This window comes from Pararge aegeria, chromosome 12 (assembly GCF_905163445.1).
Source record: "Pararge aegeria chromosome 12, ilParAegt1.1, whole genome shotgun sequence".
Classification (NCBI taxonomy): domain Eukaryota; kingdom Metazoa; phylum Arthropoda; class Insecta; order Lepidoptera; family Nymphalidae; genus Pararge; species Pararge aegeria.
This window is the reverse complement of record NC_053191.1, coordinates 13,404,476-13,424,076: the sequence shown is the minus strand read 5'-3', so window position 1 is coordinate 13,424,076 and position 19,601 is coordinate 13,404,476. Positions and strand designations below refer to the sequence as shown.

At 35.1% G+C, this 19,601-nt stretch overlaps 1 protein-coding gene across 1 annotated transcript in view; it reads right to left on the bottom strand.

The window, feature by feature from the left end:
* Positions 1-19,187, bottom strand: part of LOC120628383 (fatty acyl-CoA reductase wat-like) — a 64,599-nt gene extending 45,412 nt beyond the window's left edge. Inside the window, exons 1-2 of the mRNA XM_039896729.1 lie at positions 19,109-19,187; positions 2,501-2,675 (exon numbers count right to left, since the gene is read on the bottom strand). Of these exons, the coding sequence (XP_039752663.1) occupies positions 2,501-2,673 (173 nt within the window). The 5' untranslated portion in view covers positions 2,674-2,675; positions 19,109-19,187. The remainder of the gene's footprint in view (positions 1-2,500; positions 2,676-19,108) is intronic.
* Positions 19,188-19,601: the final 414 nt, after the last annotated feature.

Sequence of the window (19,601 nt, the reverse complement as noted above, 5' to 3'; positions counted from 1 at the left end):
GCGTGCCGCAGAACGGACTCGGTCCCTCGAAAGGGTGGATGTAGGTCTAATCATTAGGATATTACCACTATAATACAGTCTAATATAGGAAGATTATACTATTCTCGTGTCAATTCACGTACTAAGGAACTCGGAACTCTATATATAGAGCTTGCTTACTTTTGCCTTGTCGATTGTCATGTAGCCAATTGCGCAGAAGTAGCTCCAACGATCTAGCTAAATACAGCCTACAGATGGCCTTAACGCCAAGATAGCGAACTCGGGCATCCATTCTGATTAAGGACATCAACTGCTAGGTACCAACATTATGTACGTAATTTAAATTATTTCATACCATTTTTATGAACTTACTTACTTACTATGAATTGAAACCTTTTCTTTTTCCGAAATCCCGACTCGGCACGAACTGTTTACCTGCAGTGTATATTGGCGCCTATACTTATTATTTTTATTTCCGTTGTTCTACTATCGAAATCTATGTGACAAATTGAATAGAAGATGTTCTTAGTGACTAGATAATATTGTATTTACATAGTTTCGGAAATGATGATACGTACTTTAAACTATTTTACAGGAATAACCTAAGTATGCATACGTAAGTCTGGTATTTTGTATAGCGCACTGCAGTTCACATACCTCGATTTCGCCACTTAAACTTGGTTAAAAGCTCGAACACGTAGATTTCTAAATGATAACGTTCGTATGACCTACCATTTTGTAATTCAATCTATCTATGTCTTTACAAATAGGTACGTTGTACCTACGTAAACGCTTATACTGTGGTGCCGGATTGTGAATGTTTGGAATATATTCAATATAACGTAAAAACGATTTTATTGGCTCTCAGGCCTAGAGGACGCGTGACATTTTGTTTTGGGTTCTAGCTTATTCAATATATTTAATGAAATGAAATGGAGGCTTACTACCATCGCGTGAAGGATTGTTTTTGAATTGAATACTTCTTAAGCCGCATTAAGCGATTATTGTTAAGGTAAAAACTAATGGATTCGCGTCACCGATGACCTCGACATGCTCGTGACGTATTGCGCCACACTCGCGTCGCATTGTATAGCGGCCATATACACTAATCCATTGTATATACTTGATTGACTTTTTGAATGGGTAATCTTGCGATTTCGCGAAAAAAAAACATTCTGTCGTAGCAGTACCTACCTAATACCTTAGTTAAGTTAGCCACTTGATTGAAAATGTTTAAAACGTGTTTCTGATAATATTTGAGTTGAATTGATAAAATCAGTAAGTAGGAGTAAGTATGTTTTATAGATACTTGTAAGTTGTATGTTTATATATATTGACGTTTTTCTTATTACGTAAGTGTTTACAATAAATATATATAGATAAATAAAGTTACTCCATTGTTTTGTGTTATCACTTCTGTTTCAAGGTCCTGTCTGTTTTTTTATTGTGGACATAATTTTTTCAGAAATTCTTATTTTTGGGACGTCAAAATATACAATATAATAAAACTCCAATTTTAAAAGCTTTTAGCGATGGTAGTAAGGCCTGGTTTAAAATAACACCGATTCCTGTAAGATTTGTGGATAGATTTTAATTTCTATCAGTATATAGATAAACCATAGAGAAAACTCTCAAGACTGGACACTTAAACTAAATGATATGAAATATCAACTTCGGTTTTTATGAATAGTTTTTAACCGGTTATTGTGGAAATATGAATTAAGACAGCAATGGCTTCCCATGACTCATTCAATGTCATTTGTCTACCGATGCAATAGTAGGGGTCTACCGTCTACCAACTTTGCGACTTACAGTGCGGGGTCACCACCATAAGACCTTTAAATTAAACACAGTTGATGATATGGCTGACACTGCGTACCTTTTTAGGGCATCTGCGTAAAGTTATTTGTCTAGTCGTATATCTAACGGAAAAAATTGAAGAACAGAAATTTTGCCCTTTAAAATTAGCCTTGCAAACATTTTCCATTTCATACCCTTAACCCCACGTTATGTGGGGTCGGTACAACATATCAACAGTCTATAACAGTCCACTAATGGACTAAAGGCCTCCTACCGGAAGGGTTAGCCAATAATCAGACTGTAAGACGGGTTTGTGATGGCAGTAGACGTTATTTTGACGGCCGAGTGGCGCAGTGGGCAGCGACCCTGCTTTCTGAGTCCAAGGCCGTGGGTTCGATTCCCACAGCTGGAAAATGTTTGTGTGATGAGCATGAATGTTCTTCAGTGTCTGGGTGTTTATATGTATTCTATAAGTATTTATGTATATTATTCATAAAAATATTCATCAGTCATCTTTGTACTCATAACACAAGCTACGCTTACTTTGGGGCTAGATGGCGACGTGTGCATTGTCGTAGTATATTTATTATTATTTTCCGTTATATGCCCTTTGTCGTCTTATTCCGGACCTGCTGTCTTCACCACACAGCAGACAGCCTCCTTGGGAAATCCTTGGTCATCAGTGTATAAAGAAACATGTTCTAATTAGAAAAGCACTCACCTCAATAGTTTTTCAACTAGAAGTTTCCCCAAGAAGCCAGTACCTCCAGTAATTAGCACTGTAGAACCGTTGAAGAGTTTCTGAATTTGAGACTCCTTCATTGGGTCGTCCATCATATTTTCACCGTAGATTAGGTCGCCGGTCCTTAAATCCGTTTGCTCTGTTAACACCATGTCTGAAACAATAAGATACATATATAGAATAACTTTATTGCAACGGAACAGAAACAAACAAAAGTTAATTGCATAGCTGCATTGTCGCATTAGGATAACTTTTTCCTGTAATGACAAAAATGTAAGATTGAGAATAAATAAATAAAACAAAAAAAAAGACTACAAAGTGTTAAGGTGCAAAAGCGGCGGTACCATTTAATTTGTACATTTAAAGGCAACCTATGTTTTAAGTAAATATTTAATAATTAAAAGTTAAGTAGTAATAAACCTCCAGAAATATACCTACATACTAAACATTACATAAATACACAAATATTTAATACCTACATCTAAATATTGAAAAACGTAGTATCTAATATATATGAATGTTATAATAAACGTACACGTCACTTAATTACATAGATAAATAATTATTTTTCAGGTGTAAATAATAAAGACCAAATGACGAACTTCCCACATTAGAGAGTTCCAAAGTTATACTGCTGAGAGTTTCAAACTGCTGCTTTTGAGATATAAAAAACTTAAATATCTTATAACTACCTACTAACGGCAGCCCGCGAAAACCAAGAAAATGCCGCCTTTGTTCAACAGTCTCCAAACTTTTCGGCCGCCCTGAAGTCTGAACTAGCTCACTTAAAGGTGTCCTAAAAGTTTGCAGATAAAAAGTTTGTTCCTATTTTTCAACACCGGACGGCCTACGCGTAAGTTCACTTAAGAATAGCCAAAAATTTGCAGACTTCTCTTTTTGAACACCTCGTACGTTCAGTTCAGGACGGTCAAAAAGTTTGCGGACTTCTCGTTTCGAACGCGTTGAACTACGCGCAAAATCTCTATTGTGCGGCCAACAGGCTCGGAGACTACCTCCTTCCTAATTTTATAAAACTGAAAGTTTTTTCGTTATTTTCCTTCAATCTTTCAGCAAAAAGGTCAACGTCATTCGTAGAGATAGATTATAATGAAAGAGTGTAAGCTTAGCTAGGCTTCGTTTTATCGCGGAACCCATGCACGGATAGAACCGAGCATTGTTCCGCGATAAAAGGAAGCTATAGATCAAATGCGCAATTCAGTTACTACCTCTTCATATTAAAATGACCATCTATGGTTATTTTAGATAAAATACCTAATAAACAGGATCATTTTTACCTGACAGAAAATATTTTCACCTATAAATTACGTGTGTAGATTATAAAAATCATATGCCCGTGTACGGGTTCAGTATAGCGGTATGTCTACGTGAAAACGTATGTATACACACATTACGTTTATACAGGGTTAAATATAGTATCATTAAAGCGAACAACTATCGTTCGCCGACTTTTCATAATTCTGTATTAATTTATTTAATATAAAAAAAATATAAATCATTTTATTTCTGTAAAGTGACATTACACTTTGAAACCAAATACATGTGATTCGACAACGTCGTGTCGGGTCAGTGACCGCAGTTGATGTTGCATTACAGAGTAGTAACAAGTAGAGTATCTATGTAAAATATTGAATATTTGTTATACACATACTATCGAGTTAAAAAAAAAGTGGTTAGTTTTAATGTAAACAACTACAGGCCGAGTGGTTTCTGGCATTTTTTATTTAACACTGTATGCTCAGCTATATACGCGTTTGACTTTTTTTTATGGGTGATCTTGCAATTTCGCGTCACCGCCATTCAGCGATAAGCCAAGTTATATTGAAAACATAATTGAAGTTGATACATTATGTTTTCGATAGAACTTATTTGAATTTTTTTATGATAAAATCACTGTGCATCACAATAGTGTATAAGTGGGACTAAATATGTATTATTCTTATATGTTAATGTTGAAAAATAATTTAAAAAACAAAGCGTTTATCGACGAAACACAGTTATTCCATTGTTTTGAGTTTTTTTCAATTCGGTTGGCATTCATGACTCATGACTGAATCGGATTGATTATAGAGAAGCTAAGGTTTAGTTCTACACAATGTTCTCAAAGGTATGTAATCCGCCAATACGCACTGGGCCAGCTTGGAGAACTACGGGGGGTAAGGACTACGCCCTTACCCCCCTTCCCATAGGAGCCCCGCGCTCTGTAGTTGGCCGGTGAAGGGTTTATGTGATTATGTACAAAAAATATATATACACAATCTATTACTAAAAATAAACTAATATAGTATTACAACTATGTATAAATTACTATAACATCAAAATGTTATAATCTACAAATTACTATTAAACCAGTTTTGATTGTCCTCACACGTCCCCGGCCGTGACCAAGCGTCAAGCGAGGTGATGTAAAAATACGCAAGGCTCTTGTACTGCAGAAATATCTAGGTATATAAATAAATAAAATGCTAAAATAAATTACGGTAAATACAAATAACAACGTTATTTCAAATAACATTGTACAGTAAAATAAATATGGGAAAAATGGGAAAGGTATTCACTACAAACAGCCTTTTTTTTTTAAAAAAATCATCTTAATTCAGTATTACAACAATAAAGGTTAAATTGATTAAGTGATGAATGAAATACGAGAAATTTCCTACATTTCGCTTATCAGACAACCATAAAAAGTTGGAAACAGCTGGATGAGAAGTGCGCAGGACCGTGTATTAGAATGCTTTTATTCAGCGACGTACGTTGCATAGTGATGATTGAAACTTCGTAAACAATACTAGGTATATAGATACTAATTGGACCGCACGTGAATTGGACGCAAATGCAATGGAGATGGAATGGTCTATGATAGATCTCCCTAAAGGACATTTGTAACAAAAAACAGTAGAATAACCAAAGTCATGACTATCCCAGAACCTATGACCGCTAAGTTTTGAAGTGGAGCCCGAGAATTAATGTGCGCTATTAAAGACAATATACATCCCGTTGGGCAGCCAACCTCATAGTTGGAAACGGCTTGATGAGACAGGGACCGTGTGTTCTGGTGCACTGGCGAAAAGTTACAAAAATCCAGCTGTAGGCGCTTGTACTTCTTTCTTCTTCTTCTGCTTTCTCCTGGCTTTTATCCCAATTCATTTGGGGTCAGCCCCCCTAGTATTCCTGCGCCCCACCGTGCGGTTGTGTGTTGTCTCTTCTGTTGTGTTTCTCGCGATTATGCCGTTTCTAATTGTTCTTAGCCAGGTTATTGGTGGTCGTCCACAGCCACTTTTTCCGTCCTCTATATTGCGCTTATACTTAATAAAGATAATTTAGGTGACCAGAATATACGAATAGGACCATAAATACGAATTGAATTGGACCATCATGAACTGGAGCGTTGGGAATTGAACCATCTGCGCATTAGAGCATCGAGAAACTTAATGCTTGGGAGTTATTGGACAGAAGCAGGCCTTACTTTGCGGAAATCCATAATACATTATGAAAATTAAGCTTAATTTGCTATACTCCGCGAACAGCAGGAGAATCTGTATGGAGTAATTTATAATTACTTCAATCTGTATCCTCCACACCAAACAGATCCTCGGCAATGTACGAAACGTGCGAAACCTGCTATACGCGGAGTATAGCGAATTAAGCTTAATTTTCATAATATGTCTTGGGAATTCAACCATCCGCGAATTGGGCCAACTACATACATATTAAGGCATTATCTAGACCTATTGCTCATAAACAATGCAATATCAATTCAATTTCAATTCAATTCAATTCAATTTTATTTATTTGCTGTTACAGGTAAATAGGTGTTGCAGGAAAAAAAAATATATGCAGATCTTAACTGTACCACGTCAAATTAGCATGCAAATTGTTTTTAGGGTATTGTTTAAAATTTTAATTTGTTACTACTAGGTACAATTAAGATATCGGCAATTACAATGTTTATATTAACACAATAAAATTAATAAAGTAATAAATTACAATTAAGTATTAAGTTTTTTTATGGGCACATGTCAAAGAATACAAAATAAATTAATAATTACTAACAAATGTAATTTTAAATATTCAATAGTATAAAAAGAATGTCTATTTAAATATTGAAATAACTTTTCTTTTAAACATTTCATGTCATTTATTAGTGGCTTCATTTCGTCAGGTAATTTATTGAATATTTTAATCGCCATAATATAAAAACTATTGTTATACAGGTCGGTTTTATGTGCGGGATATCTTAATCTATTTGTATGACGTTTATTTTCAAATTCGGTAAACATTTTTTTGTTGGCGGCCACAAATGAGACTACCTCATAAATATATAATGATGTTAATATGTTAAGCTTTTATCATTTGTTTAAAATGCAGTCTTTCTGTATAAACCCTAACCGATTACAGATAATTTAGTGTTTAGTAACATTTCAAAAGTGAAAGGAGGTAATAAATAATAACTAACCAGGTACAGATGTTTATCACGCAGTTGCAATATGAATGAAGTCTAATTAACAATTTAGAGCAAACTCATAATGGTCACCTGCGATTCGTAATTATAGTAGACAAGTGGGTAAATTTTATTTATACCAGTGACTCATGCTACTTTGCCTTACGGAAAGCTACTGGGTTCAATCTTAAGGCTGAGGCTACGTTAGACAGCGGTTTGCGGCAAAATAAATTTGCGAGCACTTCCGTAATGTAATTACCTACACACAATACAAATTGAGCCTTGGTTCATTCTACTTAAGGTTTGATGCAGGTAAATGAGGTAGAAAGAACTTAAACTATATTAATAGCTTGTGGTACTCTGTGTAATTCTTCACGGAGAAAAAAAAAATCAAGATTCAGTAAAACTTCTGATTCGGAAAAATAAAAAAGTCAAAGTTACCTGTAACGAAAATTTAAAGTACTTTTATCAAGTTATTTATTAAAATATTGAGATTAAATATAAAATACTACGTACCTATATTATATTTATTTTGATTAGATGTAAGCACTCCTACTAAGTATTTTTTTTACTGTAGTTATGTGAATTACTAAATATACTGATATGTCCTTCAAATATAGATAGATATACTAGTAAAAATGTTAAATTAATTTATGATGAGCTCGATGAAAAGCGAAGTAATACTTCACAGGCTTTAGAGGAAATATACTTATGTATACTTATCTCACCTTCTATACGTCTTATGTACCTATGTTTTTTTATGTCCTTTTTACTGTTTGCAATAAAAGTATAATTCATTCAGTAATTCATGGTAACACAACCACCGCATATGAAATTAGTTGTGAACGTTTTCTCGATTTAAAGAAACAAATGTCGTTACCTGCATAGACAGGTATTTACCTACCTCCTGATTTATTTCAATAATAACTCAATACTTTGATGTTACAGAAATATCTCAAATACAAATAGAGTCATCAAGTATTTATAGTAAAAAATACCACACACCAACTTCCAATTGCAGCTGTAACTGAGGTACTTGCAGCTTAAAATCTAGCCTATTTTCTCACCAATAGCTAAGCAGATATTCTTGTTTAGTAAATGTTATTTTTAATCATTGTCAGTTCGACAAATTACCGGTCCAATACAGGGCACGGGTATCCTCCTACTATGAGAAGGGTTTAGGCCGTAGTCCACCACGCTGACCGAGTGCGGATTGGTTGACTACACACACCTTTGAGAACATTATGAGGAACTCTCAGGCATGCAGGTTTCCTCACGATGTCTTCCATCACCGTTAAGGCAAATGATATTTAAATTGCTTTAAACGCACGTTAACTTAACTTAACTGAGAAAAGTTAGAGGTAGCTGGGATTCGAACTCGGGCTCCTCAAAGTTAAGTCTTAACCACAAGGCTATCACCGCTTGTTATTTTTAATACATTGCAAGTTATTTTGGTTGCAATCCATTTGAAACTCTCGACAAATATCACTTAGCCGCCTTGGCAAACGCGGGCGAAGGTTTATACGGTTTATAATCCAATGGCGGTCGTTTACTTTAGGTAACTAGCGGTTCCCCGACTTCGTCCGCGTACAATCTCTGATGAGTACATGTTTCCCATACAAATTTGACGGCCGACTGGCGCAGTGGATAGCGACCCTGCTTTCTGAGTCCATGGGTTCAATTCCCACAACTGGAAAAATGTTTGTGTGATGAACATGAATATTTTTCAGTGTCTGGGTGTGTATCTGTATATTAAAAGTATTTATGAGTATATATGTTCATAAAAATATTCATCTTATACCCATAAATATATAAATATTGATCTTAGTACCCATAACATAAGCTACGCTTACTTTAGGTCTAGATGGCGATGTGTGTATCGTCGTAGTATAGTAGTAAACTTTCATCCGCTGTTTACAATATACCCCCATCGCTTTGCTCTGTAACTGTTACATCCCTAAAATACTAGTATCTATATTCCTTACACACAATATATACTTATTAAAAAACTGTAACGGATCGAATTCTGTACAATGAAGTTCTGTCAAGCCACGTGAATGCAGTCATTTAATATAGGAAATTCAAAGTATTTTAAATAAGGCGAAACGGAAGTAGGTCCTCGGGACTGGAATTTGCGATTGCAATGTTTATATGATTGAAGGTTTCAAATAGTGGGTTATTAAAGCTCTAATAAAATAACAGCTATGTTATTCGCCCACGCCTCGCTTTTTTAAACAATATGAAAAACTATCTGTACTTAATAGGTTTGTATATTTCCACTTCCAGTACGATTGAAAAAACTTACGTTCGGTATCTGATTTATTAAGGTAGGTGTAGACTAGATAGCAGAACGCCGTAGTTTATGCAGGCGAAGCCGCAAAGCACATCTGGTGATTAATATGCTGTGTAATAAAGTCAATGTCTCTTTATAAAGCAGTTTAATTTCGATAACCAGTCATTTATTTCGGTATTTGCCGAATTGCTGCCCAGCTACAGACCTGGTTTCTGCTTAGTCTAGCTCAACAATAAGCTTATCTCCTGAACACTAATTGCTGTAGATCCGAGAGATCCGTAGAGAACCTTTGTAGATCCGCGCCACGAATAAGAGTAAAGTTATTTGAGTACCTACGAGTACCTGATGTCGAATTTTTTATTTGCTTTTTTATCTCAACCAAGCGCCAGAGTCTAACAGTTCGCCTACGAAAGGTACTTCGTTTGTTCTCATTAAAAAAAAATCTGGACCTCCATACTCAATAAGTTATGTCGCAAAACAGCACACTATTATGCTTGTACCAGCAAACGTGTTGTTTACGTAGCATTCGTTAATTAAGTACCCGGCTTATTTACATCGAGCCACGTAATTTAACTGACTTTACTAAATGCATAAGTACCTGTCAGTACGGACCAGAAAAGTTTTGAAGCTACTTAATCGTGGTGAAAATTTATCTGGAGATTGACAAATTTATACCTGTTTGCTACTAGTAGGTACCTCATCACTGCCCGGTGCCTTGTATGGTCTTATAAACCTAAGAAAATTCAGTTTTCAAAACTGACAGACTTTCATATTTAAGTAGGGGTTTGAATGAGAATAAAAAAAATTGAAGTTTTACAAATGAAACTGTATGCGACCGAAACCATGGTCAAAAGCTTTTTTAGGGTATTTTTTAGGGTAGATATTCATTTATAAAGACCGTCGTAACGCTTGATCGCGTGACTTTGAAGTAACCCGAAATTAACTGATCTTTGACATAACTATGATAATTTGAAAAATAAACACGGGAAAAATAAATATTTTACCGTCGTGAGTCGCGACTCCTTTACGAGAAAAACATCGTGTTTCCTACTATAAACCTTAGTCGGATTACGAAATGTAATACGGAGGTCACACTTTTTCTAGAAGTTATAGATAACGAAGTTATAGATAATGAAGTGTGACACTATGAGTCTGAATCTTCTTTACGCAATACGCTGACACACAAAGTTTTGGTAATTATACTGCACGACCTAAGAATAAATTTTAGTTAAAGTGTCCGTCTGTTTATCTAGGTATTATCCAAAGAAAAAAGAAACTAAAAAACATGCAGGTATAGCACAAAGCCAAAAATATTTCTTTACTTAGGTTCGTAGACCTGATATAATATGTAAATTCAAATTTGAATTGTAGAAATGTATTTCGTTTAACTCTACATAGGTAATTAACGAATCTATTTTCAAAATAAATCCAATTTAAAAATCACCAAAAAATAAAGAACATTGAACTTTGTTAGTCTCGAGATTTGGGTTTAGGAAAAACCAACCTATAACCCATTATTTTTTTCTTCTATACACAGAAAATTACTGACGCATACATAATGCGGCTTGCATCCACTAAAACCTATAGGCGAGAGTACCGGATGCAGTTGCGTTTTCACCATACTAGAGTGCAATTACTCGGTGAATTTCATGACATCTAGAGGAGATGAAAACGAATTCCACCTGGTCATGCAGTAGCTTTAAAATAATTATAATATCTGCATATTGACCTATTACCGGTCCACTACAGGGCACTGGTCTCCTACCACAATGAGAAGGAGTTAAGGCCATAGTCCACCACACTGGCCCAGTGCGGATTGGTGGACTCTACTAACTTTTAAGAACATTATGGAGAACTCTCAGGCATGATGTTTCCTCACGATGTTATCCTAAACCGTAGAAACAGGTGATAATTTTAATTACTTAAAAAGCACATAACTTAGAAAAGTTGGAGGTGCGTGCTGGGATTCGAACTCGCTTCTATAATAATACATATACTTCAGGAACCCATTTGCCCAGTGGTTATGGGCAAACCATCCCTTTGGGAGAGGCCTTTAGTCAAAAAGGGGATTGTTGTGTTATGTGCGTTTAAGCAATTAAAATATCACTTGCTTTAACGGTGGAGGAAAACATCGTGAGGAATCCTACACGCCTGAGAGTTCTCCACAATATTTTCAAAGGCGTGTGGATTCCACCAATCCACACTGGGCCACACTTCTCGCTAACGCTAAATCGCTTGGCAGAATAAATTTGTTCGTAGAGTGATAACTAACCCCGGCCTAAGATCCTCCCACAAGACTTTTTCGCAAGTTCGGAAAATTTGATTATACTCACACTACGTTCGCAATCAGAAGTTACGCCAGGAAAGTTACGTATAACAAATCTTGATTGTTATTATTATTTCTAACCACATCCTTGTTAACGTTACCTGTCTGCGTCTGTGTTAAAACGCGTTATATTGCCTTACAAAAACGTGTCTACAGGTAGGAGTTTTTTGTTTTTAAGATAGAGATAAATTATTTTTCTGGTCGATTGATTACTTTATCCATTGTAACTTTAATGATTGGTATTATAACGAATTTGTGCATAAAAATTTGCCGCTAACTTCTTGACCTCATCAATATGAGGTCAAGAAGTTAGCGGCAAATTTTTAACTCAACTCAATAGTTGAGAGATAAAAAGTCTTGTTTTAACCTTAGGAAATAATAGGTTCTCTTGTGTTTTTTATGTGATTATAAATGGATATTAATAATTGTTGTACTTATATAATATTTGAGAAATTATAAAACATCGCTACTGTTCTTGAGATGAAGAAGTTTTTGATAGTTTTATATACATATGAGACGAAGAGAAGCAATGATAGCGCATTAGGTAGGAGCTCGACTTCACTTTTCACTTTGGGGCCGAGTTCGAATCCCAGCACGCACCTCTAACTTCTCTAAGTTATGTGGTATTTAAGTTATTAAAATAGCACTTGCTTCAACGGTGAAGGAAAACATCAAAAATTCAAAATTCAAAATTCATTTATTTCAAGTAGGCCTAATATAAGCACTTTTGAAACGTCAAGTCTGTCTGTGTGTAGTGACTGTACCACCGGTTCGGAAGGCAGACTCTACCGAGAAGAAGCCGGCAAGAAACTCAGCAGTTGCTCTTTTCCAACATTAACAATTTACATTTTACATTTCAAAATTCATTTTTCTATCTTGTGAGAGATGAAAGCGGAGCCGGATGCTTCCAAGCAACCTTGTCATTAAGAAATTCATCAATTGTATAATAACCTCGCTGTAATAAATGTGTTTTAACACATTCTTTAAACTTATGCATTGGTAGGTCCAAAATTACCTTAGGAATCATATTATAAAAGCGTATACTCAGTCCCACAAATGACTTCTGCACCTTTTGCAGACGATATGCAGATGTCACTAATTTATGACCGTGACCCACCATCGTTAGGAAACCTGCATACCTGAAGTCCTAGATAATGTTCGCAAAGGCGTGTGGAGTCCACCAATCTGCATTGGGCCAGCGTAGTGGACTACGGCCGTAACCCCGTGGGGGAGACCCGTGCTCGGTAGTAGATCGGTAATTGGTCGATGTGATGATGATGATTAACATACCTATACCTAGGTATATTATATTTAAAACTCCGGGTGGAAAAAGAACCTTTCAAACCCTCACAACAATACGTAATACCTTAATTAGTCCGTTTCGAAGTACTTTCTACGATACCCCTTATTAACAAACATGTCATAGCGTTGAAATAGTTACGCAGTGTTTTGTCACACCTCCACTGGCCTTTCAAAGGTCACGATCGGAAAAAACATTGTATTACTATTCCGGCTTGATGCGTTTATTATTATAAAGCTAAAAACAAAAATGAAGACATTTTGGGCCTGCTTTAGGTCTTCTAATCCTTGCTTATACCTATTATAAACGCGAAAGTGTGTTTGTTTGTTTGTCCTAGCTTTACACCCTAACTAAGCCGTTGCTTAGTTAGGGTGTAAAGCTAGATGGTATCGAGTTAGCTGAAAGGTCGAAGAGTAACAAATGCTTTTTATCCCAAAAAAACAAACGTTTCCCACGGGATTTGTAGAACACAGTAGGTAATAAACTCTCGCGGGCAACATGTGGTTATTCATAATTTTAAAATTATTTGCTTTGTCAATATTTTAAATTTTCTGATGGTTCTGAGAAACAAGCAGGCGTACGGACAGACGGACGAACAAATTCACCTAACAAATTCGTAACAGTGTACAATTAATTATTTATTGTTTTGAACTTGAAGACATAGCCAATACAATTCAATGAACAATTGATTTAATACATTGTATAGCGTTACGAGTTATAAGACAGTAATATTCTATTGACGAAGTATCTCACATAACAATATGGTAAATATTGCACAATATACAGTGTATTTACTAATACTATTTAGAAATAGTGGTAACTACAATAAGTACCCACCATTTTAGAATCCACCCGTGTTTACAAATTTCAGTATGTACTTATTATAGCAGGGCTTGACACTGATTTCAAAATAAACTCTTGCATATTTAAACCAGAAACAAAATAAAATACGTTTCGAGCCAACTCTTTTCTTGCTTTTAACAAGTACGTATATAAGGTATCAAAAAACAAGGCAGGCCCGCAATCCTTTTAAGTCGAATACGATCGGTCAGTCAACCCAGTCAACGATCACACCGAAAATAAGGAATGGTGATTACCAAGGACACTTCGCATACAAAATAGAAGACTGATAAAAATGTAACACTAATAGTAATAATAATAATAACACTTATGTAATATTAAGTTTCAAATTTCACCATAAAACTATTATCTGATCATCTCAACTTATTAGTTTTATTTACTCAGTACCAAAATATATGAATATATGCGAACAGGGAAACACTTAAATTTGAAGAGATCTCTTAGAAAGTAGGAATAGTATTAATAAAACTTAACACTTAATTAAATTAAAGCACCTATAAGTAAACGAACAAATAAACATAACAGTAAAAGCTCCTTACTCGCGCTTCCTTCATTCGCGTTTTCCCTATTCGCGGGTTAAAAAAATGCAACCTAATTCGTATATTCGCGGAACTAATAAGTAAATAAATACTAACAAAAGTATATATAACTATTTCAATAGTATCAATAGATAATATACTACAAAAAATAAAAAATAAATCGCAGATGGTAAATAATTAATATAGGCCTCATTAAAATCCGTTACGATATAATAACTTACACATACCGCAGTAAATTATAAAGTATATTTTCAGTAAATTATATTTTTATAGCACTAATAAATTAACACTTCATATATAAATATTAACTAGCGGACCCGCGCGACTCCGTCCGCGAATTAGCCGACTGAATAAATGTTCGTATGTTGTCGCGGACTGTTTTATAGAACTTTAAAAAAAAACAATTCTGACAATTCCGATATACTACATACTCCCGTAGTTTGGCGTAACGTTTACCGTTCACGCATCGCACTCATCAGAATCTCTCAAAAAGGATATTTTTGCAGTTTTTGTCTGAGATTCCAATATAAATCTCCAGCAGGTCGGCCAGCGGAGAGAGATGCACGCCTTGTCTCTGTTGTATCGTATCCTGTTTCTTCCTCAGACTCCGCCATATTTAAAAGAACGTTTTACCTTTTTTGATAATAACAGGCTACGTTCCTGCACCGACAGCAAACTACAGGTTCCGTACAGTCGCACGAAATATTATAGTAATTCTTTTACAGCTAATTGTGTCAGACTCTGGAATTCCCTACCTGATGACATACGTCAGGCAAAATCCTTGCCTCTTTTTAAAAGTCGTTTGAAAAACTATTTTTTATATATGTAGCGTTATAGTATGTAGTTTATTATATTTATATGTATGAACACTATATATTTTATATAATAATTATATGTTTAGTATTAGAATTTATACCATGTATGTAGTTTAGTTTGCAATATTTTTATGTAGGTAGAAATTTTTATTGCCGCACCAACCCGTTCCTTTCAATAACTACTATCGCCAAAGGTTGTCTGGGAGAGATCGCTTTAGCGATAAGACCGCCTTTGCACACCTAAACTAGTTTTTTTTTTTTTTTTTTTAATTATTTCTGTAAATGTGTTTATTTGTATTTTGTTTTTGTGTGTGCAATAAAGAATTTATTATTATTATTATTATTATAAATGAATTATAGCTAGATCGATTTATCGCCCCCGAAACCCCCTGTATACTAAATTTCACGAAAATCATTGGAGCCGATTCAATTATATATATATTTATATCGACAAAACACGAATAAAATTACATTTTCTAAAAATGAATCCTAGCTAGATCGATTTATCGCCCTCGAAACCCATATACTAAATTTCTTGAAAATCGTTGGAGCCGATTCCGATATTTCAATAATACATACACAAGAATTGCTTTAAAGATATAAGATACATACTAATAATAATAATATACAAGATTCACTAAAATTACTGTTATATTTTTTGTAATATTTAGTACAGATTGTTAACTTTTAGTGTAAATACTTCTTTGTTCTCGTCTAGGCAGATGAGTTCATTTGTTTGCTTTAACGCGCTTATCTCTGAAACTATTAGTGTGATTCTAAAAATCATCTTTGCATTCTATAACCCAGTTAAACTTCCAAGGTATTAAATAGGGGATGTAAGCTTGTATACTTTCGTCGTTAATCGTCAAGTTAGTATATCGATTGAAGTGTCTATAAATCCCCTATATAACCCCCTGGAATTTGAGGCTGATTAAAAGTCTATAACTAAAGCCACTACAAGTTGTAGGTAACAAGATGTATCCTATGAACGTAACGGATAATCTGTTATGCCAGTTGTATGAAGTTAAAATCGCGTAGAAACCGTACCGTAACGCAAAATCGCTAAGCGTCTTAAGCATCTTAGCCGGTAGGGTGATAACTGCCACGGCCGAAGCCTTTCCCAGACACAACCAGACGAGCTTTGTTCACTAACAATACTCGTAGATACTATTTCATCCGATATAACTAGGCACGTTTTCTTGACTCAATCCATCAACAATCTAAAGATTTATGACTAACTTTCTTATTAGTCATTAATGTCTCAAATTAATTTTAGTTCATAGTTTCGCTAACGTCCATTATTTATATCTTTAACTTATGGATTTGACTAACTAATGATTAAAAAACGTTCATAACTTTTGTAATGTTCGACGGATTCTAGTAGAATGTAATATAGAAAACGCAGGTAGACTCATCACTCAGGCGTTCAGTTACCCTTTCGGGAAAGCTCCAAGAGGGGAATGCTACTACTGTGGAGAGGGTGATACCCTATGACATGCGTTTTGTGAATGTCCTGCTTGCACAGACTGAAGGTCTATATTACTGGAAGCGAGCAGTAATGAAGACTCCCAAAGCCTAATAGCGCGCATACTCTCCAGTGACGAGGAATGGCAAAAATATGCACGAATGTTAGGAAGCATAATGGTGAGGAAAGGGGGAGTTGTATTAGTCCGTCCAAGTCGGACGTGCCCTGCCATCACGCAGAAATCCGAAGGTTGATTAGGAAGCAAGCACAATATACTTTGCCAATATCGCGTAACTTGGAGACCAATCAAAAAAAGAAAAATAATGTAAGTAACATAAAATCAGATAACTGATCAATTATTGAATATAGAAAACAGACATAAGTTACTTATCGTCAGATAACTGATCGATATAATTAATTTAAGAAATCGAAAGTCACTTATCATTAAATATCACATCAATTGAATTTCAAAACCGGACGTAAGTAACTTATCGTCAAATAAGAGATAGATTGAATCATAAAAAATGGGCGTAATACACTCGATTTGACTACAGACTTGTGGACAGATTGGAATTGTGGACAGACTGGATTGGAAGAAAAAAAAGTTAGTTGGAATTTTTGACTACCTCCCTGGCGCAACGATGAGCACTGTTAGTTTAAGTAGGAAGTACCGGGTTTGATTCGGCAGAGGCAATTTGGGAATTTATAATTTCTGAATTTTCTCTGGTCTAGTAAGGCTTTGGCTAAACAATTTAGTGTTCCGGTGCGATGTCGCGTATAAACTGATTTTAAGTATGACAACCATAGTCCTTAACAGGTTAGCCCACTGCCATCATAGACTATTTATACAAATATTATTTTAGTCTAGGGCTAACTTGTAGTTAATTAAAAAAAATACTCTGATAACTGACGATTGGCAAGGTCGAAGCTGGTGTAAGAATAATGAGAATGATGATGAAAATGGGCCTTATTCATTACATGGCTGAAGAGGAAACTCGTAGGCTCGGTATTGTTGAGAATATCTTGAGTGGATGTATTTGCACTAAGTGTATGGTAAAGTTTCAACGTACGAGTAAGTTATTTTTCCGCTACAAGTTAGCCCATGGCATATCTCACCTGGTCGTGACGACACAGGATAAATCATTAATAGTATGTTAGAGGTAGGTATTGCGGTTATATTAACGCAGACCCCTTATCAGTGTCTACGCGGGAACGCTAAACCGTTGGGGCACGTCTTGGTAACTAGCAGCAGCCAAAACTTCCCACTTGACCAGACCAGTGAAATTCAGATGTTTTAAAATTCCAAACTGCCTATGTTACACCTTCCTATTTTGAAACCACAGTTCCCACAATTGCCCCAGGGATATCAAGAATCGCCTGCACCCATCTATATACATAGATGCAGTAGTGTTCAGTAAACGGGACACGGAAGGGCGTGATTCTTATTTTTTTTCGTGGTTTCGATTCCTACAGCTGGAAAATGTTTGTGTGATGAACATGAATGTTTTTCAGTGTCTGCGTGTTTATCTGTATATTATAAATATTTATGTTTATTATTCATCAGTCATCTTAGTCCATATCATAGTACATATGTATGTGTACATAGTATAGTACATATGTCCCATAGCACAAGCTACGCTTACTTTTGGTCTAGATGGCGATGTGTGTATTGTCGTAGTATATATTTAATAAGTAAGTGCCGACTCTCATGTGCCTGTAATTACACCGGCAACCACGCTCTTCAGACCGAGCAGAAATAAGCAAGACAGTGGTTCTTCCCCAGATGAGCAAAAAGCTCTACTACCACTAGACATGATATACGAAGCGTGTACGGACTTTTTGCACCAACCATGTGCATTGCTGGGCAATTACCTCGGTTAACGCAGCCCGGAAGTTTAATGGAGGCAATGATAAAACCTATAATAATGTGGACATAAAATCACAATGCTTCCCGATTGGCTAACATTTATTCTCTATTACCTGTTCTGAATATGAGCAATAATATTATAAATTCAGTCAATTATAATTACGCGAGGGGTGCAATGTGACACTTAGATATCGCTTAGCCTGGCCTTTTAAGAAAAATGTATAAGTCACAAATTAGCCAAAGTGTAACATTTATTTAAACTTACTGGTGAGTGCTTATTTTATTACACTTTCCTGCATATGCTGATATATATATATGTAATATTCGAAAAGATTTTAAATTTATTGAGCTATAGGTTACGCTGATATTAGGTATAAAGTTATGACTGGACTGAATATTTAATATGATACTGAATAATAATATAATATATATTACTTAAAACAATAAATTCTATTAATTAATAAATCTTCTTTTTTTGAAGTTTCTATTTTAAGCTTTTAAAAATGTCCTTTGTTTTATAAAAAAAAGTAATTTTTCTAATTATTTTGAGTAATTTCTAATTTGTATGTACATGTACGTATTTCATAAAAATTAAGTTCTATCCAAATTACCAATTATATTGTTTATTCTATGATTTAATAAATTAAAGTTTTAGTACTTACCGGCAATTTTATTTAAACAACCGCACTTCACGCAGCACTTTTACTAGTTAAAAAACCGATTCACGTCCGGCCGACGCGACGTGCAAAACAACACTGGTGGTGGTGACAACAACGCAGAAAAATAAGGATTTCTCAATCGCGTACGAAATAAATATTAAAAAAAATAACGACCTCGCGGTTTACGTGGTCCACGAAAAGTTTTATATGAAAGGACTGCTCTGACGTCACAACACTCTGTTTTTTTATGAAAGCTAACAAAACCCGTACGTACGAACCTGATGTTTTTGTGCTTAATAAGTTATTTTCTTATTTTAATGAATAAAATTAATTTACGTCAATAAAATAATGCAATAGGCTTATTTTTAATTTTGAAGTCTCAGTGTAATCATAACACAGCTAAAGGCGTATTACGTAGGCGTAGGCGGTTCTGAATTCACCCGGAACCGTTAATAATTTCTTCAAAAATAATAAAGAATATTTATATTTACTGAAG